At 45.1% G+C, this 27,232-nt stretch overlaps 1 protein-coding gene and 1 long non-coding RNA gene across 3 annotated transcripts in view; one reads left to right on the top strand and one right to left on the bottom strand.

The window, feature by feature from the left end:
- Positions 1-27,232, bottom strand: part of PPM1H (protein phosphatase, Mg2+/Mn2+ dependent 1H) — a 304,263-nt gene that overhangs the window by 63,197 nt on the left and 213,834 nt on the right. For both annotated transcript variants that reach the window (XM_070788582.1, XM_019960895.2), the window contains exon 6: positions 13,697-13,815. In XM_070788582.1, coding sequence (XP_070644683.1) covers positions 13,697-13,815 — 119 coding nt within the window. The remainder of the gene's footprint in view (positions 1-13,696; positions 13,816-27,232) is intronic.
- Positions 6,642-8,608, top strand: LOC139182957 (uncharacterized). The gene is made up of 3 exons (XR_011566456.1): positions 6,642-6,787; positions 7,215-7,333; positions 8,378-8,608. It is a non-coding gene; the product is annotated as an uncharacterized lncRNA (long non-coding RNA).

The raw sequence follows: 27,232 nt of genomic DNA, 5'->3' as shown, positions 1-27,232 counted from the left end.
GCTCCTAGTAGCTCCACACCAGGACACCAGGCTTTGACCATATGAGAGCAATGGGTCTACCTGATTCATTTGTGAATATTTACTGAGCACCTGCTCGGTACCAGGCACTTGCACAGGTGCTGGCATATGGAGTTAAATCAAATAAGGATCATCTCTTGACTCCTGGGCCCAAAGTTAGTGGTGGAAAAGGATTCATGTGCAAAAACATGCTTTGAATCAGCCTTTTGAAAATATAGTCAATCACGTACACATGCAAAACTGAACCAATCTTATTTCAGGATAAAACATTCCAGATGACTTTTAAGGAAATATCAGATTTGGAAATTATTTCTGACTCGGTATCCACTTGGTGTGCATTAGCACTTGGCTAGGAGAGCTTCATGTTCTAATCAATAACATTTAGATCTCCCCTAGGTATGAATCAGAGATTTTCGTTTTATGAGCACACAAATATGGAACGAATTCTGCTTCCTCAGGGACCACTCATTCTAAAACAAACATGAATTTCATTGACATTAGCCTTTAAGTTGTGTGAGACCAAGTCAGCACGTACAAATCAGGAAATAACCAAAATTGACCCCATATCCATGAATGGTGGGGAGAAAATAGCAAATTGTTTGCTACAAAGAGGGTTTTACTGCAGAGGCCGGTTCCTCCGTGCTGGTCTGCAGCCATGCCTCACAAAGCTTCACGCAGATATTTATAAGCCAGAGCACCAGGTCCTACACTCGTCCCTGGGAGAAGCACTTACTCGGCCTCTAGCCTATGCTACGTCCTTGAAATACTTTCATTCAAGTGCCCTTGAACTGGCAACACCACACTGAGCAGAGCATACACCTAATCAACAGCTACTTCAACACACAAAAATATCTTCCCCACCCCCAAATCTTCCGGGGAATTAGATGCTTATCCTGTGGGTTACTACACTCTCTGGGATCCTCTGCTAACTCCCACATTACTCAAGTCCCAGGGTAAGAAGCACAGGCCTGAGGCTGTGGCTGCTAGCATTACTTGGGGGTTGGGGGTAGGTATTACTAGGGGGAAGTGATGTGTGTTGGGGCACATAGCACTCTTGGCTCTTGAAGTCAGAGTGGCCCTGCTGCTTTTTATTATCCAATAGTGGCTCAGACAGTAAAGAATCTGCCTGCAACGCAGGAGATCTGAGTTCGATCCCTGGGTCAGGAAGATCTCCTGAAGAAAGGAATGGTTACCCACTCCAGTAGTCTTGCCTGGAAAAGCCCATGGACAGATGAGCCTGGAGAGCTATTATAGAGTCGCAGAGTCAGACACGACTGAACAGCTAATACTTTCACTATTGCTTCAGATGATGGACTTCAAAGGCAGCAACTGTTAAAGCTTTAGCCATCATCTTACCCCAAACACCTACAGAATTCAAATATACCCAATGTTTATTATGCACTCACTTCACTCTACTTTGGGCTTCGCTCATAGCTCAGTTGGTAAAGAATCTGCCTGCAATGCAGGAGACCTGGGTTCTATCCCTGGGTCAGGAAGATCCCCTGGAGAAGGAAATGGCAACCCGCTCCAGATTCTTGCCTGGAGAATCCCACTGCAGAGGAGCCTGGCAGGCTACAGTCCATGGCATCACAAGAACTGGACACGACTTAGGGACTAAACTACCACCACGTCATTCTAAGCACTTTGTAAAGCACTTATTTACTTTTGGCCACCATGCAGCATGGAGGATCATAATTCCTTGGCCAGGGATCGAATCTATGCCCTCTGCAGTGGAAGCGTGGAGTCTTAACCACTGGACCATCAAGGAAGTCCCAGCACTCGTATTTCTAAAACCTATATGATGCTTAGAACAACCTTGTAAGACAGATATTAACATTAACCCCATTACACAAGTAAGAAAACAGAGGTCACACCGCTAGGAAACCACACAGGTTAAGCCAGACTGGCCGCAAAGTGCACTGTGCTCTCAATCATGGTTCTCTGCCTGCCCTTGAAGGGCTGTGGGTGTGGGTAAACACCATTAAATGGCATGATGTGCAACAGGAATGTTTAATACGACTAATCTTCATGCTCCGAGTAGATCTTAAAAGTTTTTGAAGTCTACTCCCTTTCCAGGTTTTCATGGAAGGTGCGTGGAAGTTTAAACATACCGCCTTCTCAGGCTGCTTCTTCCCTTTACAAAATGGAAGAGAGTCAAGGTCATTGCAGAATTAGCTTCAACCTGAGGTCTGGCTCTCAAGTTGTTCTGTTGATTGGAATTGAGAGACCTTAAATCTTTACACTTAAATGCCCAGTTTTTCCGAGAGTGAGGCAAGGCCACCTAGAAGGAGTAGGCAGGTTTGTGGAGGGAGGACCACTTACTCAGGAAGAACGGGAGTGAAAACCCAGCAATTTCCACACCCTGATCTTACCCACGTATGCATACCATACCAGGGCCTGGACCATCTCCAGGTTACGGGCACAAGTATTAATAAGGAAAAAGAAAGGATCGACTCAACTCTGACCCACGGTTGGCACCTAAGGGCTTCATCAGTCCTTATCTTTCCCAGCAGGTCCCAACCACAGCCCCCTCCTGAACACAGTCTTTGGTTCATGCAGGTGGTCAAAGAAGTTCCCAAGCACCAGCAGGAGGATACACAGGATAAGCTGCTAGAGAGAGCCCAGTGAGCTCAGTGCCTGTTCATCAGTCATCTCTGTGAGCTGCTGCTCACATCCGTGGGGCCTTCCCTGATGGCTCACATGGTAAAGCATCTGCCTGCAATGCAGGAGACCCAGGTTCGATCGCTGGTTCAGGAAGATACCCCAGCAGGGAATGGTAACCCATTCCAGTATTCCTGTCTGGAGAATCCCAGGGAGGGACAGAGGGGCCTGGCGAGCTATAGCCTATGCAGTTACAAAGAATCAGATATGATTGAGTGACTAACACTTTCATATATCCACAGTACAAATGTCTAGGGCTGCCCAAGGTCAATGTTTAAGGATATACAAGAATCACTTCAGAGGTTTGAAAAAAAAATCCCAGATTCTAGGACCTCAGGGATTCTGGAATATTTGACCACCCTAGGTGGAAAGCTTCACTGTGGGTAAACTCTCCTCTGCCAGTTTGGGTATGGTTTGTTCTACACTTGACTGTAAGCACCCTGGGGTCAGGGACTGCTTCAGTCTTCTTTATTTCCCCAAAGCCCAGCACAACACCCAGTTCACTGAATGAGTAAGTAATGGTTAAAACTCATCACTCCACATAGATGAAGCTATGGTGCCCTGTCCTTTAAGCTACTGAGCACATTGCATAGCATTTGATTTACCCAGGGGGACAGACAAGGCTGATTTAACCCTAGAGGAATCTGAACCTAGAATTGGCAGCGTCTCATTGCCTCTGCCAGAGTAACAAGGTGAAGGATAAAAAGTGGACATGCTACCAGCAAGTCTAGTTCTTATAGAGAGATGTGTTTAGCTCTTCAGTGAGGGACAGATGTAGGACTTTGTCCTTGCTCTAAATAAGGCTTGGATTGATTTGTCTGAAGGTCAGAGGAACATGAAGGTGGAGCGAGGTCTTTCGGGGCATGGAATGGTGGTCTTCTCACTCTTTTATGTGGATTCCTGGGGTAAGCCCAGAATGCAGGGGTTTAAACCAGCTCCCCAGTTGACTCTGAAGCCGTGGTGGATTAGCACCTTTATGGGATTATCAGCTTGAAACCAGCAACACTGATTTCCTAGTCTGAAACTTAGTGGGCAGAGAGAGGGTGGCAAGGATAAGAAAAACTTTTCCTCCGGGAAGAGTGAAATTTTATAACTTAAGGTCTGTAGGTTGGACATAGGACAATGTTCCCTGTTGTAAAGTACCTGGAAATGTGTTGGAGTGTTACAGTACTCACTTCTCTGGAATTTCATTAAAAACAGGATCTTATAAATAGGCGGAGGATTGGACCATGTGTCCTTCTAAATATACTGTCAGCTCTATATTTCTGTGCTACCGTGTGTCATTGTCATACTTTATAAATGTGTAGAGCTCTGGAGGGTGGGAAAATAAAATTATGATAGTTACTGCCATCCTTAGCATGGCATTCAGAGCTGCCCTAACTTACATTAGGCTTCTTAGGTGGTGCTACTGGTAAAGAACTCACTTGCTAATGCAGGAGACCTGAGACATTGGTTCGATTCCTTGGGTAGGGAGGGTCCCCTGGAGGAGGGCACGACAACCCACTCTAGTATTCTTGCCTGGAGAATCCCATGCACCAACAGGCCTAGTGGGCTGCAGTGCATAGGGTCACAAAGAGTCGGACACGACTGAGCCACTCAGCATGCACACACCATCAGGAATACTATCTAGCTGACGTGTACCAGCAAGTGTGTACGCAGGGTGAAAACACTGATACACCCCTGTGCTGGCCTGCAAATAATGACTGTCACAAGTCTGCAACTACCCCCATCTGCTGGATTCTCCCCTGGAATCCCTATGATGTGGTAAGGAAAGAATTAATGCCTGGCACATTCTAGGCATTAATTCTAGGACCCAGATGGAGTCTACTCCTCCATGCTGTCAAAATATTTTGAATATGACCTCCAGCTTCCACATTCCCAGAACACACAACTTACTTTCATGTCTCTGGGCTTCCACTTGAGCTACACACTCTGCTCAGCGTATCCTTCTCTCAACCCTCCGAAACCTCTGCTGTTTCAGATCTTTGGTTCAACCACGACCTTTCCCACTGAGTCTTCCCCAATCCCAATCTCAGTTCCCCAAAACCACTGGTCCTTCTTCTATAGCCACAGGGCCTTTTTTCTTCAACCCCCCCTTTTTAAAAGCCCTATATTTTGGCCTGCTTTAGTCATTCATCCACAAATTCCAACTGATCTACCTCTCTGACTCTTTAGATTTTAAAAATAGATTTATAGGGAAAATGGTATTGTTCAATCAATTTCTAGGAAGCTGGTCTCTGGGCTAGCTGACCACCTCTATGACGTGAGCGCTGTCTTAGCTGATAAGATCCTCCCTACGTGAGGACATGCTTCGGCCAGTGAGGGGCTTGGAGACCCAGCTTCTGGGCTGTGGCTCAGAAGAACTGCAGTGGTGCCTCAGTAAGTCCAGCACAGGGGTGGATGGAAAGTCCATGGGTAGATTTAAAACAAACAAAAAACACAACCCCCCCACCCCCACCAACAAATAAAATAATCACTACGTGGCAGCTTCCAGGGACAGAGGGGCTTCCTAGCATACTTAACTCTTCTCACAGATAAGCTGGCACAGTGGCTGTGGGACAGACCTGCCCCATGGAAGCGGCCAGCACCCCTTCAGTCTCCTGCTTCTCTAAACTGCCTTCTTTTTTCCTTTCAGTTTCTAGCCTCTCGTTACAATTGGGAAACGAGCATCTCAACACACATTATTAGGCTGTATAATCCATGGCAAGGATCAGATCTTGCTGATCCTTCCAGCTTCCATCACATCTAATGATTATATTACCAGACACAGAGAACAGTTACTAAATGCCAGCTTGGTTCAATGCACTGACCAAGTCATACCATCCGATTATTAGGTTCTGCCGTTAGCCCCACGTACATATGTGGAACCTGAGGAAGACAGAGGTGACGTGCTTTGTCCCAGCCACACCTGGGCACTATCCCAGCCAGGCAGTCTGGCTCCACATCTCTTGTTCTTAACTACGACTCAATGTCTAACATGCTGCAGATGTACAATAAAGGTTTGTCGAATACAGAAACAAGTGTGCCCCGGGGTTCCTTGGCTAACAGGACACCTATTTTCACAGGGATGCAGGCAAGCACTTGACATCCTCAAACTTCCCCCAGATGACTTGGAGCTAAGTCACCCCCTCACATGTACTGTGTGCCTGCAAACAGCACTCACTGGGGGAGAAGTGGTAGAGACCTGATGCTTGGGGATAAATGAAGGAGTACAGATAAGTGTGTGACTGTTCACAGGGTCTGAGGGGGAAAAACGCTTGGAAGTGGTTTGACCACTTCAGGAACAAGACACTTATACCTATCAGCAAAGCAGAGAGGCTGTGAGTGTGTAAAGAGTCAGTGGACGATCACTGCGGGGCAGGCTGGCTGGGCATCTTTTTTCTTTCTCCCCGTGGGCTGACCATGCCGGTCTGTCTCAGTTCCCAACCATTTGTAAAGATCTCTCAGCCTCCACTGCCTCACGGGCAGAGCGGCGGGAGGAGGGCAGGGAGCAAGAGGTCATTTATCACTGTCGGGAGATGTGCTGCACACAGCAGGGTTGGCTTTACTCCCTGCTGCTCCTGCAGCCAGAGCTGCAAACCTTGAAAAAATGCAGAACATGCACCTCGAAAATATCTATTCATCATCGCAGCCCGGGGACCACGGGAGTGGCCCCTCTTCACGTGGGTTGACCCGTTCTGCCTTCAGCCCGGGTCCCACCGAACTGGGAACATGGGGACTTCTTAGGGACCTGATCCCTGTCCTGGCCAACCCCCAATCTACTACAATCTCCCAAGATTTGGGGTTAAAATTCTCTGAGATGCCATCCAAACCCCTCCTTTCTCCATTAACTCCGATTTCCAGATTGCTTTTCACCATCAGACTGCAGCCAAGGTGGCCCATAATCATTAAATTATGAAAATACAAGTGGCTGGGAGGAAATGAATCCCAGGTTTAACTCAGGAATGGCCTGCTTTCTCGTGAAGTGATTATAAAATTAAAATGTGCTATTTCTCTGGTGAGTATAAAAAGCCTCCTTGGTGAAGTCAATGGCCCCACAGTAACGTCAGGATTTGCACCACGAAGGGACTGCACGCACCTCAACCACGGGAGTCAGGGACTTCTGCAGGTAAATTTCCAAAGACTGGGTTAAAGGTGATTAAAATCAAGAAGAGGAGGAGGACGGGGTTTGAATTTTCCAATTACTCTTGAAAACTCAAAAGTCAAGCCGCTAGAAAATGCAGGCTTTCTGAGCAGGACTAATAATGCTGAGCTAATTAGACCCACAGGCATGGCCAACATATAAATTCAGCCCAAAGGAGGGACACTGTCCCTTTAAAAACTGCCTGGGGATCAGTGGAAAAGCTAATGAGGAGTGTCAGTTGGGGCTGTTTTTTAGGTGGTCCTCGGGAGGACATAGCCTGGGGTTTCTGTAACAGCGCTTCTGTGCTTGGTTCAATAAATCAATTTATATTAAAACGTGGGTACAGCTCTGGAGCTGCCTTCATAAAGCATTCTGTGGCGTTTCTCAATCTGCTTATCCCCTTCCCTGTCAGCCTGCCTGAATGTACCGTCAGAGGGCACTGAAAAGAGCAATAAAGAAGAAGATGGAAGAAACGAAACTATTTGTGAAACTTGACCCAGCAGCTCTACACCACGCTGGGGGCTGCCTCTGGTGAGTTTCTCTCCAGAAGACATTTGGATGGTTGGTAAGAAGCCCAATGCTGGGGGGTTGCAGCGCTTAACCCAGAGCTGGGCTCCAGGCTGCACACTGAGAATAAATGTCAACCTCAACCAGAAAGGAAAAGGGTTGCAAGTGAAGCTGCTTTTCAACCTGATCCTTGGGGTCTGAAATATTCTCCAAGAGGTGAAAGAAAAAAACAAGATGAATAAAAGTGCCAACGGCTGGCAGAGTCTAGGAGGTGGCGGAGAGGGGCCGGACGAAGGAAGTGTGTTACTGACCAGGGCAGATGGAATGGTCAGCAGGCTTGCCAGTGAGGGATGGCTGCAGACCAGACATGTCTAAACACAATGACCTTTGCCCCCGAAGGTCTGAAAAGTAGAGGGAAGCCCGTCTCCCACTTCTGGACTTGGAGTCCAGCAGCAGCAGGGTCAGAAGCCACAGAACATGGCCACAACATTCTGCTCTCCCCATCTTGGCTCAGCTGTCTTTTTAACTCCTTGCTACTGGGTTGTTCAATTATAGACAGCTGCCGGCATTGCCCTCCACCCCAGTTAAACCCTTACATTACCGAGACTGCAGTGCCATCTGCTAAGACTTTATGTGATGATGGAAATGTTCTATATCTGTCACGTCCACTTCAGTAGCCACGAGCCACACGTGGCCACTGAACAACTGAGATGAGGCTGCTGTGACGTGGGAAACCAATGTTTACTTTTAATTAATTTTAACTAATTTAGATTGAAATGGTCCCCGGGGACTAGTGGCCACTCTGCCGGGAGGACACGGAACAGAAAAGTTTCCCTTTGCCTTCATAAAGGCAGTGAGTGCTGAGAGAAGAAAATGGCGGTGGACGGCACTCTGTTCCCAGGGGAAAGCCTCTGATTTATCAGCTCTCAGTTTCAAGGGAAATAGAGGAGGGAACAATTCCCCTGATGCGTCATCAAGTCAGAATCACAAAAGAGTTAAGGGCTGCAAGAGACAGAAATGAAAGGTTACCATCACTGGAATTTCCCTAATGGAGTCTGTCTTTTTCAGAAGCTCGGAAAAGCAGCGCAAAGCCCACCCCCACTGGAGGCTGGCAGAGAAGGGCACAGGAAGCATTTTATAAACAAGAGACCCCAGGCTCGGGATTTGCCCAGGGCCCCAGAACCTTGGCAGACTGAGTGCCCAAGCAGCACTCTCTTTAGTAAGCCATGCCATCTCATGTTACTGGTCCCTGAAATAAGACCATTATAAACGTTAAAACGGCTTTGCTTAAAGAAAGAATTTTGGTGTACTTTACTGTTAACCAGAACCATCTGGAAGCAATCTTGCATTCACACGATGGACTTGTCCTCTTTGGCCCTCGCTCTCAACAAATCCCATCAGCCCAGGAACAGCTGCTGGAGAGTCTGGCCCAAAGCCAGGGGTGAAGCTATGGCCCCCTCCCGTGTGCTCTGGGGTGTGTGTGTGGGGGCCCAGCCTTGCTCGTCACCCCATGCGGCCAGACACAGAGCACAAAGAACACAGATCCTACACGAGAAAGCGAAATCACCCGCGGTCACAGCAGCGGGCACTTGGTGCCACAAAGCCAGCTGTGAGAAACTGTTGTTTTAACTCGGGAACACAGATGCTTGCCAGCAAATAACAGCCTGAGATGGCTCAGAGGGGAGTGGGTCAGGACGCTGGGCTCACAATGCCAGCTAGTGAGCATCGTGCAACAGACAGCAGCTCCACACAAAGGGCTGGGGAGGAGGGACACGGCTCGTACCAAGTCCAAGGCCAAGGTTCTGGCACCAGGACCGAGGACATCCAGCACAGAAGGTGAGAGCTGGGACATGTCAGGGACTGACTCAGCATCCCGAGTGCTGTTAGCAAACGCCTTTGTGGGGCTTCCCTGGTGGCTCAGAGGTAAAGAATCTGCCTGCCAACGCAGGAGACACGGGTTCGATCCCTGGTCCGGGAAGATCCCCCATGCCGCAGAGTAACTACGTGTGTGTGCCACAACCACTGAGTCTGGGCTCTAGAGCCTGGGAGCTGCAACTACCGAAGCCTGCATGTCCCAGAGCCAGTGCTCCACAAGAGAAGCCACCGCCATGGGAAGCCTGCACACCAACAAAGACCCACCCACCATAGTAAAAAAAACACAAAAAACAAAAGAAACCAAATTTGACCTATTTGACCTAAAATAATTTTTAAAAAAGAGAGAGAGAAGAAAAAAAAAGCCTTCGTAAATCAAACCCCTGTGCAAACTATCTGAGCAGAAAGGAGGTGGGGGAGCCAGGGACGAGACAGATTTCATTAGGAAGGTCTGGGTGACAATAACCTTTTGTCCTCTATACAATCTGGGCCTGCCAAGCTCCATAGTCTCCGAGAAAGCACGAGGGTGGGAGAGAAAGAATCCCCATCACGAGGCAACAGACTCATCCTTAATTATGAGAGCAGGCTTCCCGGAGCTGACATCCTCTCCCACACTTCCTCCCGGCTGCAGACACACCACAGAAAGCTGGCAGGATGCTCCTCTAATGAGAGCAGTCAATTTTCCTAAGTAAAGGAAATCTGGTGCTTTGGGGATCATCCCCATCATCACCACCCCCAAACCACACACAGACTTTTAGTGACGAGTGTGAAGCATCACAGTTTAATTTGGCCAACAGTCCATTGGGTCAGATTGAGAACTGGAAAAATGACTACCTCGGCAGCTCCTGAAATGTTTTATTTCATCCTCTTGTCCTCTAAAGGGCTGGCAAGGAGACACTGATCCTAGTAGATGGAGGTCCCCTGCTTAAATTTCCACCGCAGCTCAAAACTGAATAATCATGTCTAATCTCACTCTGAAGAAAAGTTGATTCTGATTGTATCAGAAAGAGCCCCAGGCTAAGAATCAGAAGCCTGGGTTTATTCTGACATTTTTGCATTCGTGGCCACTTAAGTAAGTGTAAGCCACTTAATCCCTCTGAGCCTCAATTTGCTCAGCTGCAAAATGGGAATGAGGAGGAGGACTCCTCTTTGGGCATTTGACAGTTTAGCACCAGACTGAACAGTGTACCCCTGAAGTGAGGTCACCTTGGTTCACAGACTGGCTTTTCCCCTTACGAGTTGTATGACCTTGAGCAACTTGGCCCATGTGCCTCAGTTTCCTCATCTGTAAAATGCACCGAGTTCATAGGAAGTGTGTAAAGGTCTCATCACAGTCGGTGCCTGGCCCTTAGCTGTCTCCCTCACTGTCAGCCAGCCCCATGACCAGTAGGGACAAGCAGGCAGATAAACATTTCCACAACTAGGTCTTTGCTACAAAGTTTCAACAGCTTGGCAATGGATGAACCCTTACTTGTTAGAAAGGTTTACAAGTTCACAGGCCAAGACTAATTCTGAAGCCAAGAAACATAAAGGAGGGCTGGGGTGAGGACTTACCTGTCTCCTTGAGCACGATGCATTCCCAACACCCACCAGTCCACCTTCAACCAATCCCAACACCTTGGCAGTAATTTGGGGCTTTCATGGAAAAAGAGGCTGCAGATCCTTGTCTCTTTCTGTTTAATTCATTTGCCAGCCTTTCTCTTTCTAATAGACAACTCAGAAAAATAGGAAATTGGGAGTCTATGTTTCTTAAGTCCTGAAAAAATAACTGCTAGGCTTGAGGTTTTCCGTTAGAGGTAAAAAAACATTTTTTAAAAGAACTCATTAAAGCTGGGAGGTGGGCAAAAGGAGTTTACATAGGCAGGGGTCTAAATTGGTTTTAAACTTCCCAACTTCTTCCAACAAAGATAGATGTCTCCTTTCCCATAAGTGTCATTTTCAAATCCTAAGTAACAACAGATAGGAAATAAACAAAGATGTACATCAATCTCTGCTTGTAGCCAAAGTTGTGAGCCAACAGCCATGTAGGGAGCTTTGCTGAAACAAATGAGCAAATCACATCTGACTGAAGCCATTCTCAGTCTTGGCTCCTCGGTTATTCGGTACCTTCTGTGGAGTTCTGCACAGTTAAATACAGCCCATTTATGGACTGTTCACTTGCTTAGGACCCTGCTAATGCATGTGTGTGCCTGTATGTTAGATAGAGAGCAAAAGCGAGTAACTGTGTGTGTGCATAAAGCTGGATGTAATCTAATCCTGAACTTATCTACATTTTAAAAAAAACTGTAAAAAGGGGTAATCTTTAGCCATTTGTTTACCAAGTTTGTTGTGACTGCTGAGATCTAATTTGCCTTTTTGGCATAGAAAGAAAATACAAACAGCCTTGCCTCAAGCTCAACATGGCTTGTGTGCTGGCTTCTCATTCCTACCCTTCCCATCAACCATCTGTGTGTCCGCCACCCCCATCAACTTCTGTCAATCACACCTTTCATCCAATAATCACAGCCTGTCAACTACATGTCAGGCACAGGATGAGGCACTGGGCTGCCCCTCCGGGGGCTGACAGACCACTATAATTAGAGTAACTGATGACTTACCCCTTACATTTATCCCTTGACCAAAACCATCTAGTTTCTTGTTTATTTCCTTGCCTTCTCTGCTTTCTGCTTCCATCCCTCTTTTTGGCTCTGGAGATCTCATATCCATATTTCTATGATAATTTTTCTCTAGATATCTGAATCTGCTTTCTCTCCTGGTCATTCTCCCTCTTACTGTATAATAACCTTCCTAAAGCATTGCTTTTTATCATTTCATTCTCCTCAGCAACACAAAAGTGTAACCAGCAGGGTCTCACAGTAAACCTCAATTTCTCTGTCTGGCTTCCCACATTCTCAATTATGCTCTCCCGGTACCATCTCAGCCTGACTTCCTACAGCTACACCCTCCCCCCATTTGGCCATTTTCCTTGCTTTGCTCTTTTTGTTTATGTGTTTATAACCACGTGGGTTCCTAAACTGGAATGGTTTTCAGTCCACCTTTCCAAATTCTACAAAGACCAGACCAAACCAAGCCTCTACGGTTTTCTGAATTACATGAACCCTCACCTGAAACTTTTCTGTAAGGAGTGCTGATTCTGCTGACTGAATAAAAATGCATTTGCAAGGAAACCCATTCTGGAGCAACAAAACTTCAGAGCTCAGAGCAGCAAATGTGGTAAACCCTTTCTGATAAACCCAATCATGTTTTAGAGCAGGAGTAAGTATTTTTAAAGCCCTGCTGCAACCACTCAAATGCTCTGTTGTCGCATGAAGTGACAGCTCAAACATAAACAAAAGAATGTGACTATACTTTTCAAAGTTATTTACTAGAAGAGGTGGTTGTGGGGGGGACGGGGCGTTGGAATTTGGTTCTCGGACTGCAATTTGCTGACCCTGCTCTAGAAGAAGGGTGAATACTGGTGAGGATCTCTTTGGATGACAAAGGACAACTGGACATGCCTCAGGATAGCCTCTGATCCTGGCTGGGTAGCTCGACTATTCCTTTAAGACAGTACATACCCTTGGAGCGGATTTTCAGCCTAAAAGTCATCCCTATGGGAATTTGGGCTGTGACCATCTGTTACAGCTATTTTGGTCAAACAAGAAGAGATAATGAAATCTACTTTGTAGCCTGTGTTGGGGGCGTGGCAAGGAGAGAGGCCGCTGTCTCATTCTGCTGTCCTCCAGACTGGCGAGGGGCTCCCTGGTCAGGATCACAGGGTCTTAGAGCAAACCTTCCCCTACGCTCCTTGGTGCCAGGCACTGTCCCCTCGCTTCGTCCTTACACCAACCTTATAAAGTTTCAGTACTTTATCATCATATCTATTTTCAGTTGGAATAAACAGATGAGGTCTTAGTCAATGTTAACTACTGACCCACAGAAATGGTTTGGGGGCCTTATATAGGTATGTGTGTTTGGAGAATAAGACGCCCGTTGCCAAGAGCTCTTTTGTGGTGAAATGTGGTGAAATAATAACAGCTCATTACCGCTGGTCCTTACACCCACCCTTCAGAGAGTATTCTTTTCATTTTATTCATGAGAAACTGAACTCATAGGGGTTAAGTAGTTTATCCAACTCTGCCTATTCTGAAAGGTCAGAGTTATGATTCAAATCCAAGCTGGTCTGGCCAAATAGAGCTTTGGCTCATTCCTTTGAGCCCCATTAAGTAACTGTGACCTAAAAAAACCAAGTTTAATGTGTTTTAAAAGCCCCCAAATTCCTGCTCTGTGTGAAGTGGGGGATAACATCAGCTTGATGGGTCTAGTATCCTTAGGGAGGGCCTCAGAGAGCAGAGAAGCAAACCAACACCCAGATCTGAGAGCAGCAGAAGCGGGTGTAGACCCTTTTCCTTCCCCACCAGCCCAGGGCTCCGCCTGCACCTCCTGATCCAAACTGCAGAACTGACTTTTCATGGCGGCGATGCTGCCTTCACGGACACTGCGGCAGTGCCCAGGCAGAGGGAGGCATGTTCTTACCAGCCTGTCATATTAAAATCCCTGTAGAGCATCTTCTTTCCAAGTTCCTTCCTCTGTACTCTCCTTGGAAACTCCAAATGTGTGAACTCATTTCCCAGCAAGTGAGGCTGCATGAATGCCTAATAGCAAAAAGAGAAGAAGAGGAAGAAAAAAACCACATATTTAGAGGAAAAAATAAGACCCAAGGATGTTTCGCAAATTGACACAGGCCACATTTATGAAGTTAGAAGATGGTTCTCAAATTTTTAGGGAGATAAACAGATTTAAGAACCTGAATACAATATCAACAAATAAAAATCACGAATGTAATTTATAAAAAGACATGACTTTTTCATGTGAGATGATAAATTAATTGTAATCAGAGAAATGTATCTCTAAAGCAAGAAAAAGGTTCACTTTATAATTCAAATTCAAGATGGTTTCACTTGGTTGGACGTCAGGAAAGCTCACCCTGACTCTCTCCTCCTTGGCTTTCTCTGCTTGCCTCCTGCGCATGTTCCTAGTTATCACGGCCTTGGCTCTGAAAGCTGCGTGTGGGTCTCCATGTGAACACAATGGCCTGAGAGAGAGGGCTGGGGCTGCATGCACCAGACAGGAACTTTCTGTTGGACTCCCTCCATTTTGCTCTGCAGTAATTTGATCATGTAATTGGAAGACTGTTCCAGAGCAGATGGCTTCTTCCCCTCCCCCAAATCTCTGTTCACACTACACAAGTCTTGAGCAAACAGCCACTTAGGGAATTGCTGTGAAACAACAAACGGTCTCATTGTCACACTCCAAATTCAAATCCAGTTATCCAAGAGACGAAATGCTCAAGTATGAACTTCCTTGCTTGGAGTCTACACATCGTAAGCAGACCTGGCCTGGATCTGCCCTGTACCAAGCCATATACCTGCTTGTTAGTGGTGTACTGGAATGGCTCTCTCTTTCTCTGGCAGAGAAAAGAGTGAGCAGAGCAGAGCACGGCCTGGCACTGCAGGGGAGCCAGGGCTCCCTGCCACAGGACAGATGGCCATGTCCTTGGTCTGCTGGAAACAGACATCTCCCGCGGCCTCTTTCCCAGGACCTGACACCAACCTATCTTCCACTGAGTCTCATGGTGGTTCAGAGGTCTCTGTTGGATGCTAGCCATTAGAAGCCAAGTGTACTAGGAGTCAGAGGAAGCCAAGCTGAACTGTCCCCAGGCTGGTCAGATTGGACCAGCCAACAGAACTCTGAGCCAGGGATGCTGAGCAGGCATGGGGAAAGGAGGGGCAGGATGGGAGTGAGAAGAGGGGAGGGGCTTTGAAACCTCTGCTGGGAATGAGACTTGTGCTGCCTCTGAGTATCAAGGACACTAAAACACTGGGTTTTACAGAAAGCTTCCTTGGAAAGGAAGAAGGGAACTAAAATTCACAGCACAGGTCAGTGGGGTGGGCTCTGGATTCTAATCCAAGTTCTGCATTTATAAGCTCAGTGGTTTTCCTGGGTGACTTAACTGCTTGGGCCTCAGTTTCTTTACTTGCACATTGAGACTAATTGCAGATTTATCTCATACTATTTGAATAATGAATTGACATCTAAAGTGCACTGATCATGATGGTCTCTGTTTATAACAAGAAAATAATTTATCCATCTAATGGCTGTCAAGTCTTATGTAGTATTTTGTGAGCTCTCAGTTCACACCCCTAACAATCTTAGGGCAGGACCTGACCTGTGGGGCCCATTGCAAAAGGAAAATACGGAGCCACTAGTCAAAGTTAAAAATTTCAAGATGGTGACAGTGGAGCATTAAGCCAAGTGCAGACTCTGGGCAACTGCAGAAATCGCATCCTTGATGGCAGCTGTATCTACAGAGTAGATACAATTTTATTCCTCTCCATTATTTGGGTCAACCCATGAAAACTAAGGACCAAAGGCATTAGTAGTCAGTGAATAGCACCGTCTGTCATATATCCTCTGTCATCTCTCAAAATTTGGGGACTATATCAGCATGGTGTTTCTGTCTATCCCCTTGCCTTCTAAGCCGGAGTAACACTGACCTAGGGGTTGCTACACGTCAGGCACTTAACACCTTATGTTATTACCTTAGTAATGCTATGAAGCAGATGTCATAGACTCAATTCACAAATGAGGAAACTAAGGTCCAGAGAGGTTAAGACACCTAGCCTAAGGTTATCAGCCAGGAATGGGTGATTCTAGGGTTTGAGCTTAACATCAAACCCATAACCTCCATCCTAACCCGTATGTTGGTCCTTTAACCTGCACACACATTAACAAAAAACAGTGAACAGGCAGCAACAGGCCTGTTGCCATGCCAAGTCTGAACCACAAATAGGCACACGTGAGGATCTGGTTAATAAAAAAATTACAGATCTGCACACAGCTGGGTCACAACAATGTTCTTCAAATAGCGAGAAGAAATCGTTTAATAACACGAGTGATTAAAGTAGTACAAATCCATACAAAAGGATTCTGTGGGATCACATACAAAGGTGTCAGAGAGAACATGTAATTACACAGAAAGAGCAAACATACGTTTATAAAAAGCAGGCTGTCAAACAATATGTGTCTGTGAGAGTGCATGTATAGAAACTTATGTATATCATGTCATAGATATACAGATCTATCAAACTCTGAGAGACCGTGGAGGATAGAGGAGCCTGGAAGGCTACAACCCCTACAACCATAGGGTTGCAAAGAGTGGACACGACTTAGTAACTAAACAACAACAAAAACCTTTAACATACATGTACGCATAAGTGAGTATACATGTGTATAAATACAGGTACATCACACACACACACACACACACACACCATAACAAACAGGCTATGACCCAAAAGCCATGACTAAGTACATTCTGTACCCTCGTGCCTTTACCGTTGGAATGTTTGCCTGGGCACTTTATCAGAAGTCTGCAGGGTAGCTACTACTGACAGGGGCCACCATGCCTCTCCCTCTGGGGATGGGCGGGCTCAAAGGGACCTTGAACCCTTGGTCATCTGTGACATCCGTTGTCCCTTCACATGCAGAGACTTTCAGGGTCTCAACAAGCCACCTGCTTCTCCTGTTATAACAAGTGGCTATTGTAGTTCATCAATTCTAAGATGCTTCTTATTAGATGTGCCATTAGTTACCTCTAAGGCAGGGGGGAAAAGCTGCCAATTTTACACTAGGCATAATACTTTCTAATCACTTCAATTTTTTAATTTATTATTTTTAAAGAGCTCCTTTCAATGTAGGCAAAACTATTATCTATCACTGTTTTGCAGGCTTCCCTGGTGGCTTACACAGCAAAGAATCCTCCTACAACGCAGGAGACGTGGGTTCGATTCCTGGGTCGTGAAGATCCCCTGGAGAAGGAAATGGCAATCCACTTCAACATTCCCACCTGAGAAATCCTGTGGACAGAGGAGCCTGGTGGGTTACAGTCCATGGGGATAGCAGAGTCAGACATGACTGAGCAACTAACACACATTTTGCATATTTAAGGAAGGAATATGTAAATGAAGAGTATCTGTTAAGGTTGTTCAAAAACATTTTCGCATTTAGGATCTGATGGCACTCATCATTTTCCAGTTCTAAATTACCCTGTGTTCATGATTTCCCCACAAGAGCCAGCTATATTTCAGGGGCCCTTTGGGTTTAACAACTTGTAGAAGCACTACAAGCCTCAGAGGCAGGGGTGCGGAGTTCTGAAGCTGGCTTTGTCATCCTCCAGAGTTTGCTTTCTTCTGACGTCCACTTGGGGGATGCGGCTGAGCAAGGCTGGTCACTCCTCCCTAAGTCCCCCTGCTGGACTGGTACCTCCGAAGGGACAGCAGCGCTTCCCGTTAGTCTGTGGGGTTTTCCTCCAAGTTGCTGAGTGAGCTCCTGTTCTGAACTTCAATCCTGATCTACTGATGTCTGCTTATGCCCGGAAGATGACGTCCATGTCATGCTGAACACCAGGCTGATAGCAACAATCAACTGTAAACTTCAGGTATGTCCGAAGGTAAGAGAGAAAAGGTATTTTGTCTCTGAGGAATTACTGTGGTATTCAACCCCCACCGATACAATGCCACACCCTTGGGTTTCTCTGTGATCGTTTTTCTTCCTCTGGCTAACCGCCACAGCACATTCCACATGTTATGTGGCACATTTTCTGTTACAGCCATGCCCATCATAGAATGCATGTGTATTCCACACGTACTGAGGACATATCCCGCCCCCTGGCATATTTTTGAAAGTGAAAGTGTTAGTTGCTCAGTTGCATCCAACTTTTTGTGACCCCATGTAGCCCACCAGGCTCCTCTGTTTATGGATTCTCCAGGCCAGAATACTGGAGTGGGTAGCCATTCCCCTCTCCAGGGAATCTTCCCAACCCAGGGATTAAACCCAGGTCTCCTCCCTTGCAGGCAGATTCTTTACCATCTGAGCCACCAGGGAAGTCCTTTTCACTATGCTTTAAAATGACCGTTCCCATCCTAACCGTAGGTTTCCCTCTTAGCAGCACTTTTGATACTCACCCCAGTTTTATTTGTCAGACCTGATGGAGTTACTGCTGTTAAAGAAAGAAACAACTCAAGAATTAAGTACAAGTAGACAGGTGGCTGACAAATGAAAAATGAGATGCTACAATATAATGGGACATATACCTGTTGTTTTCTGAGGAAAATGCTCATTGGTATACCTTGTCAGGCAATACTCATCAAAGTCTGCATAGTCTTTCAGGTTGTCATATCAAAATACCAGACAGGGATCTAAAGCAGCAAAAAATTATTTCTCACAAACTGGAGTCTGGGAAATCTAAGATCAAGATGCCAGCAGATTTGCTGCCTGGTGAGGACTCTCTTCCTGAACCTCACAAGCTTTCCTCCACGCTCTCATGGGGAGAGAGAAATCGAGCATGCTAGCATCTCTTCTCATCAGGAAACTAACCCTATCAAATCAGGGCCCACTCTTACGACCTCATTTATTAATTACTTCTGTAAAGGTCCTATCTCGAAATTCAGTACATTGGGGGTGAGGGTTTCCACACAGGAATGTGGGGGGAGGAATACATACCTTCAGTCCATACGTGGTCTTGTATGTACTTATGTTTATATATGTACATACACTCAAAGTCATCAAAATATTACAAAGTATTATCTGATGGTTTCCTTTCTAACTTACCTATATTCATGAATATGTCTACCAGTAGATATGGATTATTTTCATTTTGAACATACTCTAAAATTTATTATTTTTTGAGAAGCCAGGTTTTAAACTAGGTTTGACAAAACCGTTGAGAGGAGTTTTACAGCCCTTTCATATTCCAAAAATTTGAGTCACTGGAAGGGGCCACCCCAGGTAGACACACCCGGCGCCAATGCAGGCGATGCTGAAGCCCTCTGCAGCCCAACAGCCCAGCACAGAGACATTTTGTTCTCAGAAGTCGAGTGGCCCAGCAACTTGGGAACTCAGAAACTTCTTTAGGACCTGCCCAGCGTCCAAGCAACATAGACTGGTTAGTGTTACTTCACTAGTGCTGGCCTGCCCTGCTGGAACCATTGCCCAAGTCAGCATTCTAGAATCTTGAGCCTCAAAAGTGACTTAACTCATAATACATGTAAGCACTACACAGACACAGTTTAGAGTCTGCAAAACGTGGGAGCTGTGATGTGTCAGGTTCCTTTCAGCAATAAAATCCAATGATTTTTCTGACTCCAAACTTGTAGAATTCATGGACAATTCTGGCATGTTTTTAACTCCATGGCTCATACCCGGACCACTCATAAACATATGCATGATGACTGCCCCTTCCCCAGGCTCAGCTAAGGATGCTGGTGTATTAGAAACGTGGACTGTAATGGGATCAACATCCAAGATGAAAGCAAGCACACATTAGGGTCACAGGTCCACCTGCAAAATGAAAATTCTCGACACTCTCCTACACATTCCTTATTTATCTGCTAGGCTGAATATATTTTAGCTTTTTCTCTTTGATGGCGCTATTTGGATTTATGTATGTTAGAAACATCTGCATGGTGACGCAAGTAATACCAGATACACTTGAATATGTTCATTATTTTTAAAACCTCAGCTACACTCTAGTGCCCAGCATAGTACTGACCACAGTAAAGACTCTTAAGTATTTGCTAGAGGAATGAATACAGAACATTCTGACCTGCTTTACACAGTCACCTTTCAGTGACTATTACTTTATAAAGTAAGACAACATAGTTTTCAAACATTAGAAAAAGATAAAACTAAGATCTATGGCATTTATAATCTTGGATGCACATTACATATTTTGGATTTAGAACATTTTTATTTAACAATTTCATAGATACCTTCCTGTAAATTCTCAAGAATGTGGATACAGTTTACCATTGAAAACTTCATGATATTCCACAGTCCTAAGGATATCTAAATATGTTGCCTCTCCTCCTCCTAATAAGCATGCCGACTAGAAACCTACAAACATATTTTACACTAAAATCCAATTTCAATTGTGCTAGCCTGCCCCATGTTAAAAAAAAACAAAAACAAAACCCAATAGACTTCTTTTTGTACCTCTATTTATCCTAAATTTTGAGGCTCTCCTTCAAGGAAGCATAACTGAATGCTTCTAACTAAAGTGAGGGGGTGGAGGTACATTTGGAGCTCGGCTGTGTACCATAAACGGCACTTGGGGGAAAAGGCTTGGTAACCACTGCCCTGGCAAAACCACAGGCAGGTGGCCGAGAGCCTTTTAAGGACTCTAGAGAGTGCAGGTTTGCTTTAAAAAAAAAAAAAAAAAAAAGAGAGAATAGAACATATCCTTGCCACTTAATGAGAATCCATTTCCAGACATGGTTGTGTCTGGCCAGAAACAAGAAGTTTCTCTAGGGAGAGGATGCTGGAGTAATCACTGTGCCAAGAAATGGCAGGCTACAGAGATGGGGCAGGAGGATCAAGCATCTTCTGGCTGCTCTCCTCTCTGGTCCTGGGCAGAAACCAGCATCAAGGGAAGAGGAGCCCGGTGAGCACAGTCCTGTGAAGAAACACAGCCGTCCCATCTCAGTGACAGTCTCCGAGTCACAGAGGGACTGAGCCGTAACAGGAGAGGACAACCTGAAGAAGAGAGGCCTTCTGGAACATTCCAGAAAGTCTCACTAGAGCAGAGTGCATCCCTGAACCCAGGTCTGTCTCGCTCCAGAGCACATGGACCTGAGCCCCACCATCCTGGGATAGGGGAGAGCTCTGAGCATCCTGGCATGGCAGGGAGAAAACAGGGAGTAGAAAAAGGAATCCAGATCCCAGGGAGGGATATGTACATACTGGGTCCTGGAGGAGGCTGAGCACCAGGCCTCCTGCAGACACTGAGATAGTAGTTCCCCAGGTTACTGAAAATTGCTGCTGAGGAACACAAAATGTTTCCTTCTTTTAATAAATTTTCCTTCTGCCACTTTGTGATCAGCTTGCCTGTGAATAGTGAGAGTCAATAAGGGGGACTGTGCCAGGTTCGGGGGGTATCCAGCCAATGGAATTCATGCAATTAATATATAAGCTCCTGCAGGTATGGGTCGGAGAAGGCAATGGCACGCCACTCCAGTACTCTTGCCTGGAAAATCCCACGGATGGAGGAGCCTGGTGGGCTGCATGTAGTCCATGGGGTCGGGAAGAGTCGAACACGACTGAGAGACTTCACTTTCACTTTTCACTCTCATGCATTGGAGAAGGAAATGGCAACCCACTCCAGTGTTCTTGCCTGGAGAATCCCAGGGACAGGGGAGCCTGGTGGGCTTCCATCTATGGGCTCGCACAGAGTCGGACACAACTGAGGCGATTTAGCAGCAGCAGCAGGTATGGGTACCAGGGGTTAGGGATTCAAAGAATTTAAAAAAAGAGACCCCTCTGCTCAGAGCTCATGCACTAGCGGGGGAGAATGAGGGAGGCTTATAGGTGGGAATGGAACTATCTTCAAGAGTAAGGAACAAAGAGTGGGGTCACTGGGCAGGGTCAGAGAAAATCTGAAAAGTTCATTATTTAAAATTTTTTTAATTAAAAAAAATTTTTTTAATGGATGTATAGTCACTTTACAGTGTCTTAGCAAAGTGATTCAGTTATGTGTGTATGTATTTTTTCAGATTCTTTTCCATTATAGGTTATTACAAAATACTGAATATAGTTCCTGTGCTATACATATAGCAGGACTTCACCGTTAATTTCACACATAGTAGTGTATATACGGGGTTTCCCAGGTGGTGCTAGTGGTAAGGAACCTGCCCGCCAATGCAGGAGACATAAGAGACTCAGGTTCAATCCCTGGGTCAGGAAGATCCCCTTGGAGGAGGGCATGGCAACCCACTCCGGTATTCTTGCCTAGAGAACATGGACTGAGAAGCCTAGCAGGCTACAGTCCATAGGGTCACACAGAGTCAGACATGACAAAAGCTACTTAGCATGCACACAGTATATATACAAGTTAATCTCAAATTTGTGATTTATCCCTCTGCCCCACCTCCACTTCCCCTTTGGTAACCATACATTTGTTTTCTATCCGTGAATCTATTTCTGTTTTGTAAATAAGTTTGTATCATGTTTGAGATTCCATATATGAGTGGCATCATATGATATCTGTCTTTCTGTCGGGTTTACTTCAGCCAGTAGGATAATCTTTAGGTCCATCCATGTTGCTGCAAATAGCATTACTCCATTCTTTTTAATGACTAATATTCCATCGTGTGTGTGTGTTGTGTGCGTGTATGTACATATATATACACACATATGCACCACATCTTTATCCATTCATGTCAGTGGACACTGAGGTTGCCTCCACATCTTGCTACTAAAATAATGCTGCTACGAACACTAGGGTGCATGCATCTTTTTGAATTAGAGCTTTTGTCTTTTCCAGATATTTTCCCAGGAGTGGGGTTGCTGGATCATATGATAACTCTATTTTTAGTTTTTTAAGGAACTTCCACACTGTTCTCCATAATGGCTGCATGAATTTACACTCCCACCAACAGTGTGGAAGGGTCCCCCTTTCTCCACACCCTCTCCAGCATTTATTATTTGTAGCTGTTTTAATGAGCGCCATTCTCACTGGAATAAGGTGATACCTCATTGTAGTTCTGATCTGCATTTCCCTGATGATGAGTGATGTTGAGCAGTTTTTCATGTGCCTGTTGGCCATCTGCAGGCCTTCTCTGAAAAAAATGTCTATTTAGGTCTTCTGCCCTTTTCTTGATTGGGTTGTTTTGTTTTCTTGATACTGAGCTGTGTAAGCTGTTTGCATATTTTAGAAATTAAGTCCTTGTCGGTCATATCATTTGCCAATATTTTCTTTCACCCTGTAGGTTGTCTTTTCATTTTGTTTATGGTTTCCTTTGCTGTGAAAAAGCTTTTAAGTTTAATTAGGTCTCATTTGTTCATTTTTGCTTTTGTTTCCATTACTCTAGCAGATAGATTTGAAAAAATACCGCTGCAATTTATGTCAGTGTTCTGCCTATGCTTTCCTCTGGCAGAAAAGTATCTGAAGAGCTAGTCAGGTAAGGGCTTTGGGGCAAGTGCAGCAGGACGCAAGGAGGTGGGAAGCAGCAGGGGCTCCTGGAGCGGCTCTTAGGAGAGAACAGTGTGGGACAGACAGGAGGCAGAAGTGTGGCTTCCTGGAAAACCTGTCCTGCTGCTTGGCTGTGAGCTCTTGCAGGAGGTCCTCTCCTGCAAAGGGTGATACACACTTGTTGTCCGACTCTTTGTGACCCCATGGCTGCAGCACGCCAGGCTTCCTTGTCCTTCACGGTCTCCCAGAGCTTGCTCAAACTCATGACCATTGAGTCGGTGATGCCATCCAACCACCTTATCCTCTGTCACCCCTTTCTCCCCTTGCCCTCAATCTTTCCCAACATCAGAGTAAATGAATCCAAAGCACTTTTAAAAAACCCAACTTTTCAAAGAAATATACAAATGGTACGGTGCTCTGAACATGTGCGTACAGGTGGGTGAATTTTCACAAATCAAACACACCATGTGGCTGGCATCCAGATTAAGCAACTGAACATTTACCAGCATGCTAGTGTCAGGACCCTGTTCAAATCCTGCTGCTTCTCCCAAGGGAAGCACTAGCCCCAGACTTTCCAGCTGTGTTTGCCTGTTTCTATCCGTCCTATGGAATCCTATAGGTTGGAAGTTGAGTCTGCAGATTTATCCATGTTGCTGCATGTAGTTATAGCTTGTTCACTCCATCCTGTGACTGTGCAAAGTTTATTTATCCATTCTACTCTCCGTGGGCATTTGGAGAGTTTCCAACTTGGGCTCTTACAAACAGTGCTGCTATGCACAGTCTCATCTTTTGGTGTAAACAGTGGTACACACTTTGTTAGGTACACAACAAGGGGTGGAATTGCTGGGCCAAATCCTTTTTCAAAGGAGTTGTTCCAACTTCCACTCCCATCAGCAGAATATGGAACGTATAAACACTCATGTGTGAAATGAGAAGGCACATTCCAGGACAGGAATGTAAACTCCTCTAACTAGAAAAACACCATATGAATTAACTTCTTAAATATTCTAGACCCTTCAGTATGCGAAAGCAAGTTATTGAAATGAGGATTTTCAGTGTTTAACATAAATCTTAAAAAACTGAATAATATCTCCTCTTTCTAGCTCTTTTTCTAGGGGAAAAACTCCTGTCATATTATACAAGAGGAGTATTGGAAGCCTTTAAATTTCAGGATGATTTATCCATATAGGAAGTCTGGGTCACAAATGAAATGAATAATGTCAGCCAAAGGACTTCCCTGGTGGTCCAGTGGTTAGGAATCTGCCTTGCAGTGTGGGGGACATGGGTTTAATACCCAGTTGGGGAACTAAGAACCCACATGCCATGAAGCAACTAAGACTTGACACAGCCAAATAAATAAACAGATTTTTAAAAATTAAAAAATGATGCTGGCCAAGCCCAAGTGATCACTAACAGTCACACAAATGGTCAAAGGAGATGACCATTCCAGAGCCAAGGCTGCCTACCTGATGTACAATGCAAGAGGAGAATATTCTACCTCAGGTTAAAAAACAATGAAGGAAAATGTGAAATGACTGAGACCTAAATATGTATGGATTGGAGTCTTTCATAAAGAATTCTGTCTTAATTTGTCCTTAAAATCTCAAAGTAGCAAAAACCAAGCTTGTATATATAAGCTGTTACAGAACTGGATATTAAATAAAATTATGCCTGGTTTATGTGGATGTCAAGGAAGGTTCACATTTAAATCTCAACATGGGACTACACTCATCAGCCAGAGAGAAGTAGCATTCCCCCAAATCAACTTTAAAATTGTAAAACTGAGATCTTATGATAAAAGAGCCACATGGAAACTGGAATACAAATAGAGATATTAAACAAAATTGCCTAGATTTGTCAATTCCACAACAGTTTAAAGAATAGAATAAGGGGTGAAAGTGCTCATTTAAATAAAACACACAAGGTTTCCATATTCATATGCCTACTGCTTTTTATTCCCAAGTAAAATTCTGTGGAAAGGCATTCACTTGTAGGGGGAACAACTCATGTCAGCAAAAAAGAAAAGGAAAGTGAAGTCACTCAGTTGTGTTCAACTCTTTGTGACTCCACGGGCTGTAGCCTACCAGGCTCCTCCGTCCATGGGATTTTCCAGGCAAGAGTACTGGAGTGGGTTGCCACTTCCTTCTCCAGGGGATCTTCCCGACGCAGGGATCAAACGAGTCTCCCACATTGCAGGCAGATGCGTCTGAGCCACCAGGGAAGCCAAGTCCCTTCCCTTTGCATAAGCAAATGGAATTGGGAAATTATAAAAGACCACAGTAGTCCCAATGGCAGGGGGGCCATGAAAAAGTTCTTTATATAGTTACATTTAAAAACTAAGAAATTTTATTTTGTCTCTGATCTAGGTCCTCCTGAAAGCACTACAAATATTAACTCATTAATCCTCACCCCTATCCTGTGAGGGTCCTGCAATTGTCCTATTTCACAGATAAAGCAACTGAAGCACAGAACACATTTTATAGACAGTTAAGGTTTTGCCCTAATAAACCTCACTGAATCCTATCTACCTTTCTCAAAGCATATTTAACTTTAATGTACTTGAAGGATGTATGACATTATCTTGCTTCCTTACACTAAGATCAATTCTTAAGGACCTCATGGGCAGATGGCTCTGGCTTTCAGTGACCAACTTTTTTTTATCCATATGTTTTTATTGTGGTAAAAGTCATAACATATAAAACACACTATTTTAACCACATTTAACTATACAGTTCAGTGGCACTAAGTTCATTCACATTATGGGGCAAGTCTCACCATCGCCCATCTTCCCAAATTTTCACCTTCCCAAACTGAAACTCTGTCCCTATTAAACCCTAATCCCCCATTCCCCCTCCCCTCCCCAGCATCTACCAATGTACATTCTGACACTATGAACTTGACTATCCTAGGTACCGTGTATAAGTGGAATCAAACAGTGTTGTCTGAACGTAATATATATTGGAATCATGTGCCCAAGTTTTTATTCAGAATATTTCAGGGGACAAGGACTAAAGAGGCTAAAGATTATGTATATGTAGCAAGATGGATTTTTTTTTTAAAGAAGAAAATGTAGGAACTCATTCTCATGATGATTTTGCTCAGCGTGTGGGATTCATTTCTTAGATATGCATAGTAGATTCAGAATGCCTCCACACCGAGTCTCTGACTTGTCCTAACCTAGAAAAAAACAGACATCCATTTATATTAATTAAAAAAATCTGGCTCTAGAAGTGGTGAGCTTCAATTATCATGGTTAATGTCTTCAGAGTCTTCCCTGAAGCCAAGCTGTGCTCCAAGGGCAGCTGAATATAAATTCTGCCTTTGCAGCCCTGGGCGGTGTCAGTTTCATGCTCTAAAATTCTGGCTTCTTCATGATGCCTATGTGATCAATGGAACCTATAGTAAATATGAAAAATGTCAACCACTTTAGCCTGCCATTGTTTTTTTTTTTAATTCAAGATTTTGAAACATATGTAGTTTTGCAAAAGGGGGGTTAGATGGGGCGAGAGAAGGGGTTGGAGTGCGTCCGTCCCTGACTCAGACATCAGGCAAAGCGAAATGGAGTTAAGTTCTCTCGCTGTGACTGCAGCCAGGCTCCCAGCTTTATACCTTGCTCTCATGGTTAATGGGGCTTCCCAGATGGCTCAGTGATAAAGACTCTGCCTACCAATGCAGGAGACGTGGATTTGATCCCTGGATCAGGAAGATCCCCCGGAGAAGGCAATGGAAACCCACTCCAGTGTTCTTGCCTAGGAAATTCCACAGACAGAGGAGCCTGGTGGGCTACAGTCCATGGGGTCGCAAAGAGTCGGACTGAGCATACACGAACTCAAGGTTAAGGGCCATGTGGAGGTGGTGGGACAGCCATTTTTACTCACTAGTGCACTTGACCTTTCCAATTATAGCCTCTTGTCTTAAAAGCAGGCACAAGCTTAAGCAATCTACTTCTTGAGTGTGAAAAATCCCAGAGAACTAAGAGGCACAGTGTTGTCCCCTTGAGACCTTTCCCAGTTCAGTACTAGGGAAAATGGCAGGCAAATTGA

This window comes from Bos indicus, chromosome 5, assembly GCF_029378745.1.
Source record: "Bos indicus isolate NIAB-ARS_2022 breed Sahiwal x Tharparkar chromosome 5, NIAB-ARS_B.indTharparkar_mat_pri_1.0, whole genome shotgun sequence".
NCBI classification, from domain to species: Eukaryota; Metazoa; Chordata; class Mammalia; order Artiodactyla; family Bovidae; genus Bos; species Bos indicus.
The sequence above is the reverse complement of the archived record's forward strand: the minus strand, read 5'-3'. Positions and strand labels throughout refer to the sequence as shown.